This window comes from Carassius carassius, chromosome 21 (assembly GCF_963082965.1).
Source record: "Carassius carassius chromosome 21, fCarCar2.1, whole genome shotgun sequence".
Taxonomy (NCBI): Eukaryota; Metazoa; Chordata; class Actinopteri; order Cypriniformes; family Cyprinidae; genus Carassius; species Carassius carassius.
The window spans coordinates 21,670,046-21,690,482 of record NC_081775.1 but is presented as its reverse complement, the minus strand read 5'-3'; the positions used below and the strand labels follow the sequence as shown (position 1 = coordinate 21,690,482).

Below are 20,437 nucleotides of genomic sequence, written 5' to 3'. Positions count from 1 at the left end.
CCTGTTTCGTCTCTGTTATAACAAAAGTGATTTGCCCGCACCCTTTATCCTTCTCTCACTTGCTTTCTTCCTCTCTGTCCTCCCTCCTTTTCTCTCTTTACTGCGTTAGCCACCCACACTTTTGTTTAAATTAACTTGGCAATTAACATTTGCTATGAGCCTTTACTAATAACTAATCACAAATGAAGGGCTTTGATTGTTTGTCAAGCCCAGTTTGAGAAATGGCTTTGCTCTCAGAGCCGGTGTTTCACACATGTTCTCACTCATTCACTCACTCAATCTCTCCTTCTCTTCATGCTTTGATCCTTCTGGTAAGCAGCACTCTTTCTGTTGCATACACACCCCAAAACGTTCTCTGTAAAAGGTGTTTCATAATTACATTTTCCTCCAATATCTGCAGTTCTTTAGAACTTTATATATGGCTTGTATATAAAACTCTTTATTTTCTCCTATGTTAAAATACATCTCCAGTGCATTATTAGGTTGCTTGATCAAACTTTATCAGGTGTAATGCATCTGAATGTAGATTGTTTAATGCACATTTATCATGCTTTTATTAACATTTATCATGCTTTTTAACTCAAAGTGCCCAGCTCAGGACATGTGGGTGGGTTACACATGTTGTGCTGTTGCAGCCACAACCTTTTGAAATCACATCTGACAAGCGGAAAATGAAAATCAACTTGAAAAATGTTTTCAAATTGATTGCAATTCATCTTTTTTTTTTTTTTTTTTTCTTTCTCTTTCATTACATGTGGGTGGGGGAGTTTATGCTGGCTTAGCTCCTCTATAGGCTCTCTTTTCATAGTAACTTCAGTGCTGGAGGTCTTCTTGTAAACAAGAGAAATGGAGTGATATATTTCTATATAAAAATATATAGATAGATTTATATGAAATCTTTTTGTATATTTATGTGCCATATGTGCGACATGTAAACCTGTGGGTTTCTTAAATTATCAGGTGTGTGTGTGTGTGTGTGTGTGTTTCTATAGCAGTTTGCAGCTCAGAATAATCATTTTATTCACTGTACTGTAGCTCAGGAACCAAAGATTGTTCTAGTTTGGATACAGTCAAATCTGGATTACTTTCCTGCTGATGAAATAAGAGGAAGTAAAGTGGGGGGGTGGACTTAATCAAAGGAACTTCTCCTCAGAATTTGGGATTTCCTTAAGTAGGAAGGAGATTAGGTTTGGCTAATGAGGTTTTTGAATTAAATACAAACATGGTTACAACTTAGTTAGACTTTTGCAGAATTACACTTCTGCTAAAGCTCAGGGTAAGTGGGTTTTAACTTTTGGGTTTTACAGATCATGTGCAATTGTCAATTAGAATATATATATATATATATATTTTTTTTTTTTTACTTTATTCCGTGTTGGTCTCTGAGCTTAAATATTCACCCAAATATTCTCCCATCATTTTCTTACTGTTTTTTTATTTTAAACCTGCCTGTCTCTTGTCTGTGTAACACGAAATAATATATTTGTTAATATAGTCTTTTTTTTTTTTTTTTTTGTAACATCGGACCCCATTGACTTTCACTCTAAGAACATTTTTCAAAATATAAAATTTTTTGTGTTCAACAGATGTAGAAATGCATATAGGTTTGTAACAACATAAGGGCGAGTAAATGATGCAAGATTTTGAATTTTTGGGTGAACTTTACCTTAAACAATCACAAAAATCCACTGGCTCGCTTTGTTGCTCACCTGTGGAGCTGCAGAAAAGATAAAACAATTACAAACTTACCATGAAAATATCAGTTTTTATTTAAGGCTGTATTATTAATTAAGTTAAGCAGAACCTTTTTTTTGTTGTCATACTTGATGTCTGCCACTGTGACGGTTTGGTGACACACATGAGGTCAGGCTTACATTAGCATAGCATGAATTGGAATGCCAGCATTTGAAACACTTAACAGGAAGCATGCCTCGGGGTTATACTGCCAAACCCCATTAAAAGGCAGAGTTTGATGGTAACTCAAAACAGAGAGGATGGCAAAATTTGTATCAGAGCCCATGAATCTTTCCCCCATAGTGATTTTCTACAGCATGAGAGTGGGACTGCACGGGGGTTGTGGTTCCAGCCCGTGACTTCAGACGTCTGGAAAATGCCATGAATCATTCCCAGCAGTAGAGAGAGCATAGAGGCTAAAATTAGAGAGAATGGTCATTGAGGAGACGCACTAACAGCCCTCACAGATCCAGCCAGTCAGTACCGGCTGAGCAGACCCGGCCTGAGGTGGGAGGGTGTAACCCCCTGGTATTTAAACATTTCTTTAGCCATTTACTGGTTTTGGGATCATGTGATCTGGAACTTTGTGTGTAGATGCAACTATATTGCCGTTAGTAGTTTTATATGGCTATACAGTGGTATAATGGTGCTATCAGATGCTAGTACCATGGTACTTCATTACATACCATGCTGAATGAACACCATATTCATATACCATTTTTTTGGTACTCCAAAATAATTCTATGGTAATGCCATTTGACAGTTTCTCAGCCTCATCTTGTTCCAAACCCATTTGACTGACTTTCCTCTGTTACATGCAGTAATATTCGTAATAAGAATGTTGCTTTGTTTTAAGCAATACAGAATCAAAGGGGCTGCCAAGCTCTAAAAATGACAAAAATATAGTCCATATGATTAATACTATATTGCAAGCTTTGTGTGAAAAACATTCAGATTTAAGTCATTATTCATTGATAATTTTCCCCACCACTGTAGCTCTTCAATGTCATTTGTATGGTTTGAATATGCTTATATTATTGTTTTTTCAACTGCTTGCACATGACATTTTTACTTGTTACATTTTAACACACCAAATCTGCATTCCATACATTAATTCTCAGCCTTCTACTCAGTTTTCAATTTCATAAAACACTTTTTGCAAAACACAACTCACAATTCTCTATGTAACACACTGAAATCCATAACAGGAATTAAATGTTAGCTTTTGAGATGTGTTTGTGATATTTTGAACGGAGTGCTTCATTTTGCAAAAGATGTGGGGAATTTTGCATTTTGTGTGTGCAATTCTTGGATTTGTGTGCAAAGTTTTGAGAAAAAGAATCAAAGTTTTGAAAATGTAAGCAGTTAAAAAATAAACTGCAATTTGTATGCAAGCCATTTAGGTTGAGAAAGAAAATAATGAAAGAGTAAATGAAAACAGAATTTTATATTTTGGACTATTCCATTAATACATCTCATTTTGACATTAAGTTTTACTTATACATGTTCATGCCAGTTAAAGAACAGGCAAATTGATCATTGATTTTAAAAGTTTTTTAATTGTCCCTTGTTTGTCCTGAGCAGTTAAACTCCCCACCTCAGAAAAATTCTCTAAGTCCGTCACATTCTTTGGTTTTTTTAGCATCGGCATATTTGAATAATTTCCAAAAATGTTTCAAATATGCATTTTGAGATTGGATTTTGAGATCCATCTTTGACCATGAGTACAACTGAGGGACTCACACACAACTACTGCAAAAGATGAAAACATTCACAAATGTTCACAGAGAAGGAAACACAAGGGTGTGTAAATTTGAATATCATATTTTTTCATTTAATACTGCCCTTCAGAAGTTACATAAGTAATTTTTACATGTTTCCCATAAGACAAGATAAGTACAATTTGCCCTGATCATCCAATTAAACTTTAACCATGTCCCTTAATTTAATACATATTTTGCAAGAGGCATGTCAATTTATGTGCAGAACTCTAACTCGAACTCTAGGGCAACTAAATGAAGTCTTAATGCCTCACATTTCCATTCATGCCAAGTGGATTTTGAAGCTTTAGTGCTCGTCTCTTAATGAACTGGAGAGCTAAGGCACTGAAAAACGCAATCTGTTGGCTCCGGATAATCCACCACGTTAAAAAGGGAAAATATTTTATTTTGCATTTTGCCTGCCAGTCGTCCAGTATAATCCTGACAACATCTGTGAGAGAGGATCTTCAGACAGCTGCATGCGATGTTGTGTCTACTCATTTAGTAATGCCATTCAGTGCTTTGCTTTAGTACCCAGCAGTACCAACACAACATGCAGTTTATGACATGTTGATACTAAAAATAATTATATATATTTGTCTTTTTTTTTCCTTAGTCAAAAGTATATAAAATTTGGCAAAAAAATCTATAATTCTGTTTAGGTTGAAATATTATGTCACCACAAGAGGGAGACAACACTTTGCTTTTTCATTCATCTGGTGTTCAGTAACTATCCTAAGATTATAAAAAATAGGGAAATATGATGTATAATAGCTGTTTTACTTTAATAAGTAGTCTTAAGTTAAATAATTAATAAGTTAAAGGATTTTGTTTATTGTTTGAGCTTACATGTGCTTCACTTTTAACTAATATTTGTTATTTGAGTTGCTTTAATATTCTTTGATTTCACTACAGGTGCTTTGCATAATTTTTCATTTCGGCTCTGTCATACATTATTCTTTTGCTTTATTCATAACAAATCCAACCAGTCTACTCTGTCCAAGGCACCCAGTAACTGGACAGCGTCCCATCCCTAAACACCGCAGCTTAAAGCCAAACCTCCTGCATCATCTTCTTGTTCTGTAAACATGCTGCATGTAACATTGTTTATCTGTGTTGGAAAATGGAATTAAGCTTTGAGGTTTGTGTCCAGAACTGAAACACAAAGCACATGAAAATGATTCATATAGTGGGGATAAAGCACAACACCACAGACAAACATCTGTAAAGGTTCAAACATCTCATATTGCCTTCTTTTTTGTTTGTCATGACTGAACCTTAACCACAGATGAACAGCCTTTTGAATGTTACGCAAAGCTGTTAGGTCATCATATGAATTTACATTTTATTAGAATTGCGTAGGTGCCATGGATTTAAACTTAGACGGCCAATCAGGACTAGAATTTCGGGATTAAAGCCTCATATTTATTCACATTATTTTTGTGAGAAAAAAAATGCTTAAAACAATATTAAGGGAATAGTTCAGCCCAAATGAAAATGGTACTAGTTTACATAACCTCGTGTTGTTGTCTTGACTTTTTTTTTTTTACAGAAAACATGTCAAATGTTTGTGTCATTGTGGTCCATTTGATATATATATATATATATATATATATATATATATATATCAAATGGACCACAATGACACAAACATTTGAAACCTTCTTCAGGAATGTCATTGTCATATAGGGTGAGAAAATTATGACTTATTTTATTTTACGTGAACTATCCCTTTAAGATAACTTCAAACAAAGCTAAGATTTTGGTAAATGTTTAATTTTCGCATTCCACGATACAATGCATAATTAAAATGTAGCCTCTTATTAAAAATTAATAAAAATATAATGTGCAAGTAAATGACTTTGCTCACCAATAATGATTATTTTGATGGCTTTGCATTTGAAGCATCTTAACAAAATATGTAAAATACATTAATATGATACTATACACATGCTTTTATAGGCCAGGCTTAAAATGCAGCACTCAGTTTGATACTGTATGTAGCAGAAGGTTCCTGCTTTGTTACTTTATACAGTACAAGCCCCTTAGCATTGAAACAGAAAGCTTAAGGTTGATTTTAATTCCTATAATTGACGATTTTGCTCATAGGCCTAGCCATTTTCACGACTCAACTATCATCAGCAGCTAATCCTTTCTAAATGTGATATATATCATCCTATTAATGGAGAGATCATTAGAGGTAACTGCGTTAGGATACAATATGTGGTCTTGTCCTGAGGTCTCGACATGTGCTAACTCATCTGCATGTAATTAGAGTTCTTGGACTCTGCTGCAGGGTGCCGGGTCATTAGCTTATCACAGCATAATCACTGGCAAATTACTGCGGTGTAATCATTTTCTAATAGCCATTAGCGAGGTCCCGCAGAGGATTTGGTGATTAATTTCTAACAGTATGCAAATGGTGGATATTTGATGCTGAGCAAGGCTCTTTTCTCAGCATCAGACTGTCTTGTTCGTGGCTGTTCAATGAACCATAAATCATGTCATCATTGTAGCATCTACTGTATTATGGACCCACGTGTTAGCTCTGCCATTGAGTATTTAAAGGAAAAGTTCACCCAAAAATGAAAATTCTGTCATTAATTACTTATCCTTGTAAGAACTTTGTTCATCTTCGGAGCACAGATTAAGATATTTTTGAGGAAATCCGAGAGCTTTCTAACCCTGAATAGACAGCAACGCAACTAATCAAGTTCAAGGCCCGGAAAGGTAGTAAGGACATTGTTAAAATAATCCATGTGTGATACATATAATCATAATTTTATGAAGCTATGATAATTCTTGTGGTACTGTCATGAACATGCATTGAATTCTGGCACGGAAGAGAAGAAATTGTTGAATTATTTTTGTTTTCTTTGTGCACAAAAAAATTACCATAGCTTCGTAAAACTAAGCTTTTACCACTGATGTCACATGGGCTGTTTTAATGATGTCCTAACTACCTTTCTGGGCCTTGAACATTTCAGTTGTGTTGCTCGGATTTCATCAAAAATATTACAAGTCTTACAGGTTTGGAAGGTTTTGTGAGTTTGGGTAATTAACGACAGAATATTGATTTCTGGGTGAACTATCTCTGTACATCATTGATCAGATTTGGTTTGCATTTTGCATGTTTGGCCTTCCTATTAAATGAGTAAACTGACTATCACATTTCATTTAGACAATAGCTCTATAAAATCTAGCTTAAGCAGATAATGTTGAGAAAAATAAAAATAGATAAAAATGTACAAACTGACATATAAATCTTTTTGTTTTCCTCTTTTGCACCATAAGTATACCATTTAATAAATGGTGCACTTAGAGCGTGAGTGACTTGATTCAAACCACTTGTTTTTGATGGAATTGCTTGGCTTACCCTGAAGGTGACTAATGTGCCACAAATGATCCAAAATTGGAAAATTATGTACAATTTGCACTTAGCATTCAGATGGCATGAGCAATGAAAGAAAATTTGGTCCTCTTGAGAAGAAGGAGCGAAGTCTTGGCATTGGGCTGCATGCCTTGGATCTGTCTTGAGAGAGAGTTTCCAGACGTTTTCCCGCCCTCCTCTCATATTGCAGTAGTTTGGGATAGTGAAGTTGTATCGGAGACTGGGATTTGCCTTGGGCAGTATGTGTCTCTGTGGAGTCATCCAATCATGCATTACACCCACATGTGATTTCATGACATGGAAACAGCCGCAAAAAGGCAAAGTCCACATGTGCTAAGAGTCTTTACTGCAACTACAATGATGTAATTTGAGGGGGCAAGAGAATAAAGCATATTTGACATGCTAAATTTGCAAGACACTTGCACTTAAACAGCAGTTTAATAGAAGACTAACCAGCCATTAGATGGTCATTTAGTATTAATTTGATAAATTGAAAGTATTGTTGCTAAGATGCATCTTTAGCCAGGCTTTCACCATATCCACACACTTTATTTGTGATATACTGCAGTATTTACATCTTACCACTAGTAGGAGTATTACACTGTAGTATGCAGAGAACACCTGATGGGGCAGTAATTGGATACCCCATACTCACTGTAAAGTCTTTGATACAATAGATACCTTATCTGTAATATTGCCTGATCCGACTGTTCCAGCTCTACAAAATAGCCAAATCCATATTCTCACATAGGTAATGTTTCCTTTCAAATTAAAAAGGTGCAATGCATAATTTATTTGGTATATTTCAGATAAATTATATATGACTTACATAGTTTTAGAGACCATAAATCACCCCATAATGAACGTGAATTAATCACATTTATAAGAATGAGGTGATATCATTTTTGGTAAACCTCTGCATGAGCTTTGAAATGTTTTGTACAGTAGTATCACAGCTGTTTTTGTTCTGCCCATTTGAGGATGCCCACTTTTGTAAGTCAGAACAATTGCTAACCCACAGGCTGTTTTTTCAGAGATTATGTACTTACGTGCTTAGGTGAGTTAAGAGGCTAAAAACAGACCAAATGCATTTCCCCCCAAACATTTCATGAGATAGGTTTAGATGACATATGATCTATCAGCTCTCACGTACCAACAAAATAAACCTGTGCAGTTCATTTAGCTGTGGAATTTCTGAATGTTTACTTTCTGATTTCTCCTGATACAAACAGAAAAAGAGGGAAGAGAAGGGGAAGTTTTATTACTTGTTCTTTCTTTAATGAACTGTTTTATGTTGCTCTTTTACTTTGTCCAAGTGTCCAGGAAAACAACATGCACTTGTACACATTATGGGCATATTTTAAGTTCAGGCTATTTTTATATTTTATTTTTTAGATATAATCACTAAACTAGAAGATAAAGCAAATTACACAATTTCTATTAGAAATGGTAGTTTCCATTGTATACATGTTGATCTGCAGTTTGTTATTTCAATAAAATAACAGACATCTGGCATAGAAGTGCACTTTTATACAGTTAGACTTAGTTTAAAATAACAAAATGGCATTTTTGAATAGAATTAGAATATAATTGCATTGCATAATTTTGCTGTAAATAAAATTATTGCAATTACAATGTCATTTAGGCTATTGTTTGCTAAAACATGATTCACTCTGAAGAGATGATTTTGCACATCATGCAGTCAAACCTGCAGTTTTTCTGTGAGCAGTGCTGCTCTTTTAGCCACAGTTCCACTCTTCTCTGGATTAAATGTCTGTTCTTTGTCTTTCAGGTGCTTTTCGGTTTGACAGTGAAAAATATGAATAGTAAACTTGTGTATGTCAGACAGCCAGTTGTTAGTTCATGTGTGGGATGTGTGTGTTTGTCTCCGTGAAAGCCTGTACTTGTGCCTTGTGTGTTTTCTGATCATGCTGTATAAAGTTCGAACTTCAGTTTTATGTGCTCTTAGTCATAACAATATATTCCAATACTGTCATCATTTGATGCATGAATAAAATAAGAAAAAAAAATGTAATTTATGCTATTACCGGAAGATCAGCACCGAAATGTTTTCCAGTACATTTAAAGTACGCCAAAATGTAATTTAAGACCTATAAATATAGTGAAAATATTTAGCACATAATATGTTTGTATTTTATAGTGTTATAGAGTGTGGAGCAGAAGTCGGTTTTTTTTTTTTTTTACTCCGAAGCTATTTTGTGGGAGAAACAACAAGAGCGTTTGCATGAAAATGAAGCGACCCAAGTCCAAAGGATCCAAAATACTGCATTTGAAGGTGCCAACAAATACACGAGGACGTGGATTTTGGAGAAGTCTTTCAGGAAACGGGAAAAAAATATGTAGGTTCTTTAAAACAACGTTTAACAAGTTAAAAAACATTTAACATAGCTTACGTTAGCACATAAGCAGCATATACTTATTTATAGAGTTCTAGAGTTTTATTTATATATAGATTTTTACCACACGGACGAAAAGTTATTATTTCAATTAAGGAATAAAGTAAAATGAAGTAAATTTATAATAATTTATTTATATTAATCATGGGAACAGCATATTATAGCCTACTATTTCATTTGTGTTAAAGGGTATTAAAAAAAAGCATAACCCAACATATCTGTGAGTTTTCATGATTGCGCAGATGTAGGATTTTATAATTTAGTTTAATTCTTCATGGTCTTAATTTTGCTTGGAACTGGCAAATTAATAAGCGCAATAATAGCCCTAAAACATTTTTAAAACGCTTTAAAAAATAAAACAAATAAACCAATTTCATTTATAGTCTATAGTTGTATTTTTTTATTAAAATCTTTATATTAGTTCTTCTAAATAGGATAAGCATATGCTAATCATTGCTATTAACTATTCATGCGATTTTTATTTTAAAAAACAAAACGATATTTTATATCAATTTTATTACTTTTCCACTTAAGATATTTCTCAAAAAATGCTGCCAATTGAAAGCAAATAGACATGTGATGGAAAGAATAAGCCAGTCTTAAACTCCAATGTTTAATCAGATTTAAATGTAAGAGTTACCAACCGCCAGTCTGCTGAGAGTAGTACAAGCTATTACCATTCCTGGCTCTGACCAAATAGTGTCTGATGAGGAACTCGAAAGGTTAAATATTTGGCTGTAGAGTTCAGGGAGCTTTTGCAGCTTTTTCGAGGAAGAAGAAAAGCAAGACGGCTTCGACAACTTAAAAAAAACTCTATTCAATAAAGTTTACTCTTTGAGCACTGCACAAGTAGGCTGCACTTTGTGTATGTTTATGAAAAAGCATAGTGTTGAATAAAGTTGAATAAACCTCTGTGTCAGCAAAAGTACGATTTCTGTAAATTAGCCATTCTGAAACGTTACTCATTGTTACAGCAAGGAGAATCTGTAATTTCTGCAGACATGTAAGTTACCTAGCCCATAAAATACAACTCGTTTTCCTATGGGCCTACTTGACTGTCAGTTTATTTATGTTCTGAAATGCCCAAGGCGTCTTGTGACCCTTAAAATGAGAGTAGAAGGTAACGCGCAAGGACACTTCAATTGACTGAGCACTAATGACTTAAAATAGATTAAACGCAAATTCAAGTGATACTGGCAACATGAGCTCATGTCAAAGGCTTCAACGACATTTGTTAACTTTAACTTATTCCCAAAGTGAAATCATTTTTAAATAATGATTTTCTTATTGTAAAGTTAGACGCTAATGCCCAAAGTGATATCCACACAAAACAGACGCACACGCGCGCTTTACGCACGCTCAAACAGATTTTATTGATTTATTGTTTATCTTGGAAACAGGTTTGGCACGACTCTCCAATCAGGTTTTGAAGTTACTGGAACATGTCATGTTTGTTTTGTCATAACCGGTTTAACATTCTTAGCCTTTAATCACCATATGCGCCAATGACAAATAAGGATCTCTAGGGTTATAACATATATTTTTAAGTTTAAGACGTTTACTAAGTTCTCATGTTGATTTCATACATTTTATACCAACTGAATTTCTTTTTGAAAAAATGAAGTGGGCTAACCATGACGTCAAACGTAGTCTACTAAAATAGCTAGGCCTACTTTTACTTGAACACTGACTACACTTTTTTTTTTTTTTTTACACTTTTGACTACAAGTTTTTAAATATTTTTCAAGATTTTAATTTTCTTTCTTTCTTTATTTTTGGGTCATGTATCTCAGTTAGTATTTTGGGATTACTCCATTTGACCTGAACAGAACGACATGATCGTCATAGTCTATATGCATGGACGCGTGCATTCAAACCATTTAGCATGAATTGCATTTGAATATATTTAAATATATATTTAACTTTAGTGATTTCGGACAAAAATGAGGGTTACGTCATTGACCCATATATAAAGTAGCCTATACATATATACTGTATAAACTACGCCATCACGTGCAGTTCTTCTAAACGAGTGGCTCCAGTGCACACACACACACACACACACAGACAGACACAGACACGCCACCCCCGTATTTCATCAATTCCTTCTCCGCGAGGACTGTAAGATTTGTGTATGGAGCTCAGAACACCGTCTGTGTTGCTATTCGTGTTGTAAGAAACAAAAGAACAGACGAGGCATTGATTCCTCTCTGTACACAGGGACATCTATGCGCGCTGCATGTGCAATGCTGCAAAGCGATGAGACCGACGATTCAGCACTGTAAATTAAAGATACACGACCAAAACAACAGCCAGCTCCTCCAGCCAGTGCACTCTCCGCAGCAAGCCGTGCATTACTGTAAAATCTTTATTTTGTCCTTCTGTACCTGGTAACGAGGATTTCGGATTGGACGAGGTTCGAAGACTTCGCGTGGGACGTTTTGTATTCGGTCAGTGTCCGGGTTTATTCCTCCCGTCCGAAGAGAACGGATTACTTCTTTGCGAAGATAAATGGATACGGAGTTATAAAAGCAGCCGACGAGATGACCAAGCGTTGAACTGCAGAACTACAAAAGCCTCTAAGCTGTAACTTTTTTGGGGGGGAGGTTGGCAGTTTCGCTTCGAAATGGTACGTTAACAAATCAGTTTCATCATTATTGTGTCGTTGCTCCAAAAGACGAGGCAGATCACGAGTTGTGCACTCTTAAAATCAAATGAGATCACCATCAACACACAGGCGCCGTGTTTCGGTTTCCCCCCTGCTTCCTCTCTCTTACCAGTCGGTTACTCCTTTTCTCGCTGGTTTTCGGCCAAACGTACGGTTTTGTGGGAAAGGCTTACAAATGCTGGCGTGTTATTCTCACTATTGAGACGCGCAATGATTAAGATAGATACCAAGCGATTTGGCTTTTCTCCCATAATGAAAGTTATTAGTTCTGTGACAGCCGAAGGAAGAAAAAAAAAGGTGTGTGCGTGTGTTAACCACGGGGCTCTGAAGGCCAAGTTGAAGTTTAAAGCCAGTAGAGGCAGATGCCCAGTAGTAGAGTTTGCTCAGCAGAAAATGGCCGCAGGCTCGCCGGCATGAATTTGACATCTACACCGACAGAGGCGCTCCCTCCCCGGCAGAAGGCTCAGACCGTCTGTTGTAGTCACAACAGGGAGTTCGGCATGGTTTCAAAAAGTGCTACAAACTCCAGTTAACTTGTTACGTTCGCTTGGCAGTAGCAAACTTAATCTGTAAATAAAACAAAATAAACAGGCTTCACGAGACAGTGCCAAAAACTGATTTGACTCGGCTTGGCTGTTTACAGAAAAAGTAGCCTAACTTTAAGCCAAGGAAGCTTGATACACTTACAAAAAAGTAGGCTACTATGTACTATAACTCCCATGTTTTCTTGAGCATTCTTGCATTGCATTTTGAGTAGCCTAGGCTATGCAAATACGATGCTACATGGATTTCAGCATTATGTTATGTATTAAAATACCATGATATGATATCTTACAGAGTACTATGTTACTGCCAAATTACTTTTTTTTTCTAAGAGTAAGAAAAGGATCGTCTGCCCTTTAAGGGAAGACATTCAACAACGGGCTAATATCTATCTTAGTCACTGCTGTTGCAATACAATTTGCGCTTATATTAACAACTGATTATGATAATCTTATATAGGCTACTAAGATTTGTTCTCTGCAGGGATATTTTCAGTTTACTTTATGTAGCCTAATTTAAGAAAGAGGTTGCCTTTTCTTGTCTCTACGTAAAACAAAAAACGAAAACAAGTTTAAACCTTTACAATTGTTCTATTTTTAGGGCTATATTGATACTTTATGTTCATGTGTTTTGTAGCTACAACTTATTTAAATATTTCTATATTTTAAAATAATATGCTAATATGTGGCAGTAAAAAAAAGATACATATTTGTAATTATGGATATGACTGATTCTTTATGATGACTGAGACGTTACAGCATCTCTCTCCCAGGCCATAGTTCACACCACAATGCCTTCAGTGCATATTCAAGAGAAATAACAGGTGTTGTTTACACTTCGTTTTAATAGCCTGCCTGGTTTTACACTTTAATTTAAGTCAATTGACGCCTAGTTTATTTGGTCTCTGTGTGGTCACTCCAACAGTGAAGCTTGATTTCTAAAAGGGGTTCGGTCAAAAAAATATATATAATAAATAAAATCCTCAAGAATAGTTTTTGGAAAGCTACCAGCTGACAGTTAGTGATTATGGTTACCGAGGCGCGTTATTTTCTTGCAGTGAATTTATAAAAGCTTCTGGTCGGCAAAATATGCAATAGAAGACAAAATAGCGCATAGCATAGCTACTATGCATTGAACTTCTCATGCCTAGGTTATTCATAAACAGACGCGTTTCAGTAATTTAAGTGACTGACAGACAAGCCATTCGCTCGTTTACTTGAAACTTCTATATGTACAGTTTTAAAGGTGCATAACAAGCCTTATCAGGCACCGGCTATAGTATTGTACGCGGGCTGATTTTTATTTTTATATCCACTCAACTTACATGAAGCGATAAGCCTTTGTCATGAATGGACGCATGCATGTGCTGTGACGCAATGTCCGCGCCAGCCGGGCTCTAATCGCTACTTTAGCGGTGAGTGTTGCAGTAAAATTGTTTGGAATACGCGCGCGGGTGAAGCGCGCAGAACGTCTCTGCGTCCGAACTGTAGCAGCGCGAGAGGGAAGAACGGTGCGTGCGCACTGGCGAACGGGAGAAAGTCGTTTGCCTCTTTGTTTCACGCCGCTTCAGAAACCGAGGCAAATTACGTTTTTTACTTATTTTTTTATTTCACGGACTTAACGGATGCCCCTGGACATTGGAAACCAGAGTTAGCCTTTCTTGCTCCTTCAAGTACTTTCTTTGGGATGGGCTATTTTCATAACGTCATTTCATTCCTCCCTCTTTTTGATTTTCTCTTTCTTTGATTCTTTCTCCCACCATTTCCTAAATGGAACAGATTGCAGCACCCAACGCGTTTTCCTACCTGCAAAGTTTGGTTTTAAACGTGTACAGAGTTTGTGCGTTCTCTTTTGCCGGGCGTCTCTTGATTTAACGGACTCGAAGTGGAAGTCAGAAGTGGCGGCGGTGGAAGTGTTAATCATGATGAGGCTTACCATGATTAACTGTGAAAAATGATCTACTAACTTGTCGGTGTTTTGCCACATTTCAAGTCACGCGCTCCCCTTTCAACATGATGTATTCTCCTCTCTGTCTAACTCAGGTAAAGTGCTTGTTTGTGTCTTTCTGAACGAATTGCTCGTGGTCCACGAAGAGATTTCAGTTCATAAAGGGCGGGCTGAGAGCTCTTCTTCTCTTTGCCTATTTAACATCCATTCATACAACACAAGCCGTATCCTCAAGGGAATATTAGTTTATTGGATTGTCATCGATTTCTGATATTGACCTTTTACAATGTAAACACATTTTTGAAAATCAATTTGACTAGGTAATTTGAGTCGTTGTTTATCGTTGTATTTAAGATGGAGTTTGTGTGCAGTAGATATTTGAGTGCATAGTCATCTGTTTCAGTTTTAATCATAAGCTAGAGAAGAAAGTTACATGGTCATAGTTAAGATAAAATGTAACTTTTATTATTTTATATTATAGACTTCACTTTTGTGGGTTTTTTTTTATCTGGAGTGGATTGAAAATGTATAAGTTTAGCCTATGTGCACATATATACCAGGACAGTTCATGCATAGCGTCATAATTGTGCATTAGTAATGTTTATATTCTGTGTCAAGACTGTTAAAACCTTGACCGTTCAATTGGTTACAAAATACATAAAATTACAGTACTTTAAGAGAGATTTAGGATGATATCTATTCAAACCGGACTTTATTACTGTGGTTTCAGCTCTTTTCTTGTGCGCTTTTTAAGTTTTCAATTGATAGGATATAGCAAAAAGATGGTTACTGAAATATATTTTTCAGTCTGTTAAGTTTTATACAGCCAGTCACTTAAAAAGATATAAAAAGCATTCTAGAAACAATAACGTTGACTTGCCAGACATATGCCTTTTGCTTGTAATTTATCACAATTTATTTGAATCCCATTTTTGCAGACGAAGAGGGGTTTTAAGGTCACTTTACTGTCTCAAATTGGCTTGCTGTATATTGACATGAGTCACTAGGATTTTAGATGACTGTTGATTGCTTTGACCTTGGCTTTGATGAGAAAGTTACTGCAAAAGTGAATAATTTCGCTTCGGTCTGTTTTAAATTTCACATCGTTTCAGTAAGGCCACTCCTCTGATGAAACAATGTCCACTTTTCATCTGATAAATGTACATAATAATAATTAAAATATAAAATTACAACTTAAAAATTGTTGCAAGTTAGCAATTGTAGATTATAAAGAAGATTTTGTGAGGAGAAATATTTTTTGTTTTCTGCTCGGTAATAAAGTTCTTCCATATGCCCGATTCGGAAAAATCGCCCATACTTACTGACACACATAATGTCAATCCATTATTTGTCACAGAAAATATGTAAATAACATCTATTTTTGTACTTAGCTCTCATCTTCTGGTATAATTCACTTCATTGTTCATATCAAACTTTATTTGAATAACTGCCTAGAAAACCTTTGGCATTTGGGCTTTTAAGTCCCACAAATATGTATTGTACTTTTCAGGTCTTAGTGAATGTGTTCAAACAGGCAACAGTACAAATACACGCCTCACCCTCCAGCGCTTGAATTTATTATTAAATAAATTAGATGGGTCTATCTTTCAGTGTTCACAGTGTTTTTTTGGTTCTTTAAAACACGCTTGTTTCAGTCTTTTGATTAGTGAACATATTAAATACTGTGTAAACATGAAGTAACCATAGTCCACTTTTGGAGTTGTGTAACTTTACCAAATATAGTTTTAGTAAATTATAAAGGTAAACTATCATGCTTAACTGAAAAATGTGAAATCCTAAAACTTATTAAACAATAGTGTACTACACCTGAACATTTATAAGTTTTACATTTATAATGTTTGATCTACAGGTTGTGTTAAATATTTAGAAATGGAATAATCTCTGCTGCATTACAGATCTGGGTTGTGTAAGCCGTACTGTGGGCCAGCAGTGCGGAGGCCTTTGGTTTTCTCTGTAACCGCTCGGCATGTCCACTGCCTCTTTGGGCTCACTGTTGTTGCTGATAGGATAATGTAATGTAGCAGCCTGCAGCGTTTTAGGGAGAGTATGCAGCATGCACAGAGGTTCTGGCCGTAGTCTGAGTGAGTGTGTTGGGCTGAGAGAGAGAAAGAGAGGGACAGATGAGGCGTGTGCCAGACTCCACCGCAGTCCCGCTGGCAGCTGGAGGGGCCTTTCGCTCGGAGCTTCGCTGCACACAGTCGCTTCACAAAACCGTTTTTAAGCTCAGAGCCTGTTCCGCATGCTGTCATTATAACAATTATGTCTGCAGAGAGCAGCAACCGCCTCAAACTTTAGAGCTAGTGGAAAAAATACACATTTTTTGACATGCACTTTTGACTTTTTATTTTTTTCTGATTCTAGATTCTATATATAATCTGTGCTTAAACATTGTGCACAGTATTGCACTTTATATATATATATATATATATATATATATATATATATATATATATACAGTACAGACCAAAAGTTTGGAAACATTACTATTTTTAATGTTTTTGAAAGAAGTTCTTCTGCTCATCAAGCCTGCATTTATTTGATCAAAAATACAAAAAAAATGTAATATTGTGATATATTATTACAATTTAAAATAATTGTTTTTAAATTTATTATACTTTAAATTTCATTTATTTCTGTGATGCTCATTATCACATGATCCTTTAGAAATCATTCTAATATGATGATTCATTATCAAAGTTAGAAACCGTTCTGCTGCTTAATATTTTTTCAGAACATGTGATACTTTTTAGGATACTTTGATGAATAAAAAGTAAAAAAAAAAAAAAAAAAAAAAGCTATGTTTTTAAAATATAAATATTTTGTAATAACAATATACACTACTGGTCAGTAATTTGGGGTCAGTAATTTTTTTTTTTTCTTCTTTTTAAATAAAATCAATACTTTTATTCAACAAGGATGTGTTAAATTGATAAAAAGTGATAGTAAAGAAAATATATTATTAGAATATGTATTATTAGAATTTTTTTTTATTTTGAATAAATGCAGTTCTTTTTATTCATCAAATATATTAGACAGCAGAACTGTTTCCAACACTCATAATAAATCAGAATATTAGAATGATTTCTAAAGGATCATGTGATAGACTGGATGTTACATGTGACACTGAAGGCTGGAGTAATGATGCTGAAAATTCAGCTTTGCATCACAGCAATAATTTTTTTTTTTTTAAAGTATATTCAAATAGAAGTTGTAATAATATTTCACAATATTACTGTTTTTTCTGTATTTTTGATCAAATAAATGCAGGCTTGATGAGCAGAAGAAACTTCTTTCAAAAACATTAAAAATAGTAATGTTTCCTAATGTGAAGTGTGTGTGTGTGTGTGTGTATATATATATATATATATATATATATATATATATATATAATATAAGATGACTGATCAAATTTATTTCGTTTGGACAGGCCCAGTTTAAAGCATATTTACCAACAGTGTAGAGTAGTATCAGTGGGAGATCTGAGAGGCTTTATTCCCCTGAGCTGGCAACATGCTGTCCTGCCCCCATTCCTCATCGATTCATTCCATTAGAGCCACAATTAGTCCCCCCGGGAAAGGAGAGGACAGCCGATCCAAGCGCCGAGCCTTTCTGAGACACACTAACTCGACTGCGCTGATCGAAACAATACTATAACATCTGAAATTGTGCTGATAATGAGATCTGCTCTGCGTTGGCTTGTTTTTTTTTTTTTATTGTTTTTTTTACGAGAGCGTTTTAGTTTTCATATTTCCTTGCAAAATATTCCAGAACTGAGAGCCTTTTCTCTCAGTTGAGCTTGAAACGATTTGGTTATATAAATCTTTTGTTCTCTACATGAATGCATGCATAGTCTGTTATTTATTTTGGCGATTCTTATCAGTATGTTAGTTTTGCTCATCTTTACTAGTTACATGCGCATGACAAGCCAGTCTAACTAGGTCCTGATGTAATGAGCACTGAAATGTTCTCCACCCCTCTCCATGGTTGGGCACTTTGTATTTGAAGTGCCGCTACTGGGCTCTCAAACGGCCCAGAACACCCCCGCGGTGTAAATCCACCAGTCCTCTCTCGATCCACGTGTGTGTGTGAGTGCCCCTGCCCGCCCAAGTTTTTTTCGTCAGGAGAGAGTGTTTGCTCTTTCGTTCAGCTCAGAAATGCATGCCCCACTTTCGTCTGACAGCCCTGAGTGGCACAGTCATGGTCGCGTCCCAGTGCAGCAGCTCCCATTGTGCCCGTTTAACAGATTAATTAAGCTGTTTTGATCACCCGCTCTTCCTCGCTTGCCATCCAGCATGCATTTAGCACAACTTTTTCAAACATTCGGCTGCTTATTTGTGTCAGGAAGCATTTTGGAAAAAAGGGTCAGAATCTTAAGTGGAGCATTGGCTTTCATGTGTTGATCCTAGTGGCTGATATTCATTAGAGGACATCGAGGAGATTTTTAGGGGAGGGGAGAGGAGAGGAGGGGAGTCGGGCACAAAGAGTAGTCTCAGTTATAAAGGCCCGAGCTCTTGGCATGAGTAGAGGACTTCATGTGGCCAGGGCTGGAGATGTCTGTGGAAGGTTGGCTGCATTTCATATCACACCCAGGTTCCTCTGCGGGGAGAATGGTGAGCAACCCTAAATATTTACTTTATGAAGATGTGTTTGAATTCCACCTGAGCCCACAGCTTCGCTCTCTCATCCATGCCAGTGTATAACAGCAGAAAATACATTTATTTTTTTTTGTATAGTGCCTGAATCACCCTCTGGAGTCTCCCTTTTTAAATGAGCCTTACAAAAACTGCTCAAATCTCTGGAATAGATTAATCAACAGTGCAAAGACAAAATTCTTCCTCTAAATGATGTTTTATTCTGCACCGCAAGTACCGCTGTGTTGGAAGAGATCACATAATTCATAGTTCGAGTCAGAGGCAAAATTTTTTTTTATTTTGACCTGTGCAGATGTTTAAATCTATATTTTTTATTTTCTGTATGTTACGGGCTTAGATGCTGGCAGAGCCGCTGCTTTCTCTCCAGCAGGGAGAGAGTTTTTGTCTTCTGCCCCAGGGTTGGTGTCACAGTAGTAGGTCATTTTCAGAAGAACCTCCGCTCTTGGCAGAGTCGGCTCTGGTGGGAAGGCTTTAAGAAATGTTTCCAACTGGAAGGCGATCAAGAAGAGCAGTGCTGGCGTGGCAGGGTGCAGCGGGCTGTTTATTTAAGAGATCTCTAAATCTACCTCTGCTTCTCCACTACTGTGGCGGTGCTTTTCCAGTCATACATTTGTTAGTGGGATACGATTTTTGCCACATGCCTGACACTATCCGAATGTAAGGAATACTACGTTGTGTTGTAGATAAAAGTCATATGTTCTGCAAAAGTAGTTTTCCCTGATCCAAGGAACAAATATTTTTGAATATATTGTATAAATAAAAAAATATGTTTTCGAAATGTAGATAGATAGATAGATGGCAATCCAAAAAGCTCTGCTATGTAGTTCATCAACAATTATGTTGTGCATTTAACTGCAATTATTGCATTATAAACATTTTTGATGCTTTAACGTATTCTGTATTTGAGTTTGAACAGATGCGGGGGATTTTTTTTGGCTGTCACTTCCTTGCCTGCTTGCACGAGGTCTGCAGGCAGCTCGCTGTGCCTGATTTACACCTCTCCACTGCTCTCCAGAGCCGCTGTTGGAACACTGTGCGACACAATTCCCTATTTTGTGAAGATGTTTTTTTTTTTCTCTTTTTCTCTTTTTGATTGAATGTCACAGAGAGCTCTGTGCCTTTGGTTCAGATTCCCTATAGGGAATGCATTAGGTTATTGTAGGAAAAATGCATGTCTTGTTTGCGTTTTCTGGTGCAGAAGTATCTGCAGACATATATCCAGACAAATGCTTAAATGCTTGGGAACAGACTTATTGAGCATCATTAACTTATGTGCCCTTAAAGGCATGTTTTTCTTTCATTTT

The 20,437-nt window shown here is 36.1% G+C and overlaps 1 protein-coding gene across 6 annotated transcripts in view; it reads left to right on the top strand.

The window, feature by feature from the left end:
• Positions 1-11,354: 11,354 nt before the first annotated feature.
• nfic (nuclear factor I/C) overlaps positions 11,355-20,437 on the top strand; it is a 111,372-nt gene continuing 102,289 nt past the window's right edge. For 5 of the 6 annotated variants that reach the window (XM_059503797.1, XM_059503792.1, XM_059503795.1 and 2 more), the window contains exon 1: positions 13,968-14,555. In XM_059503797.1, coding sequence (XP_059359780.1) covers positions 14,526-14,555 — 30 coding nt within the window. In that variant the 5' untranslated portion in view covers positions 13,968-14,525. Of the gene's footprint in view, positions 11,932-13,967; positions 14,556-20,437 lie in introns of those variants that run through there. The other variant, XM_059503794.1, reaches the window with a different exon arrangement.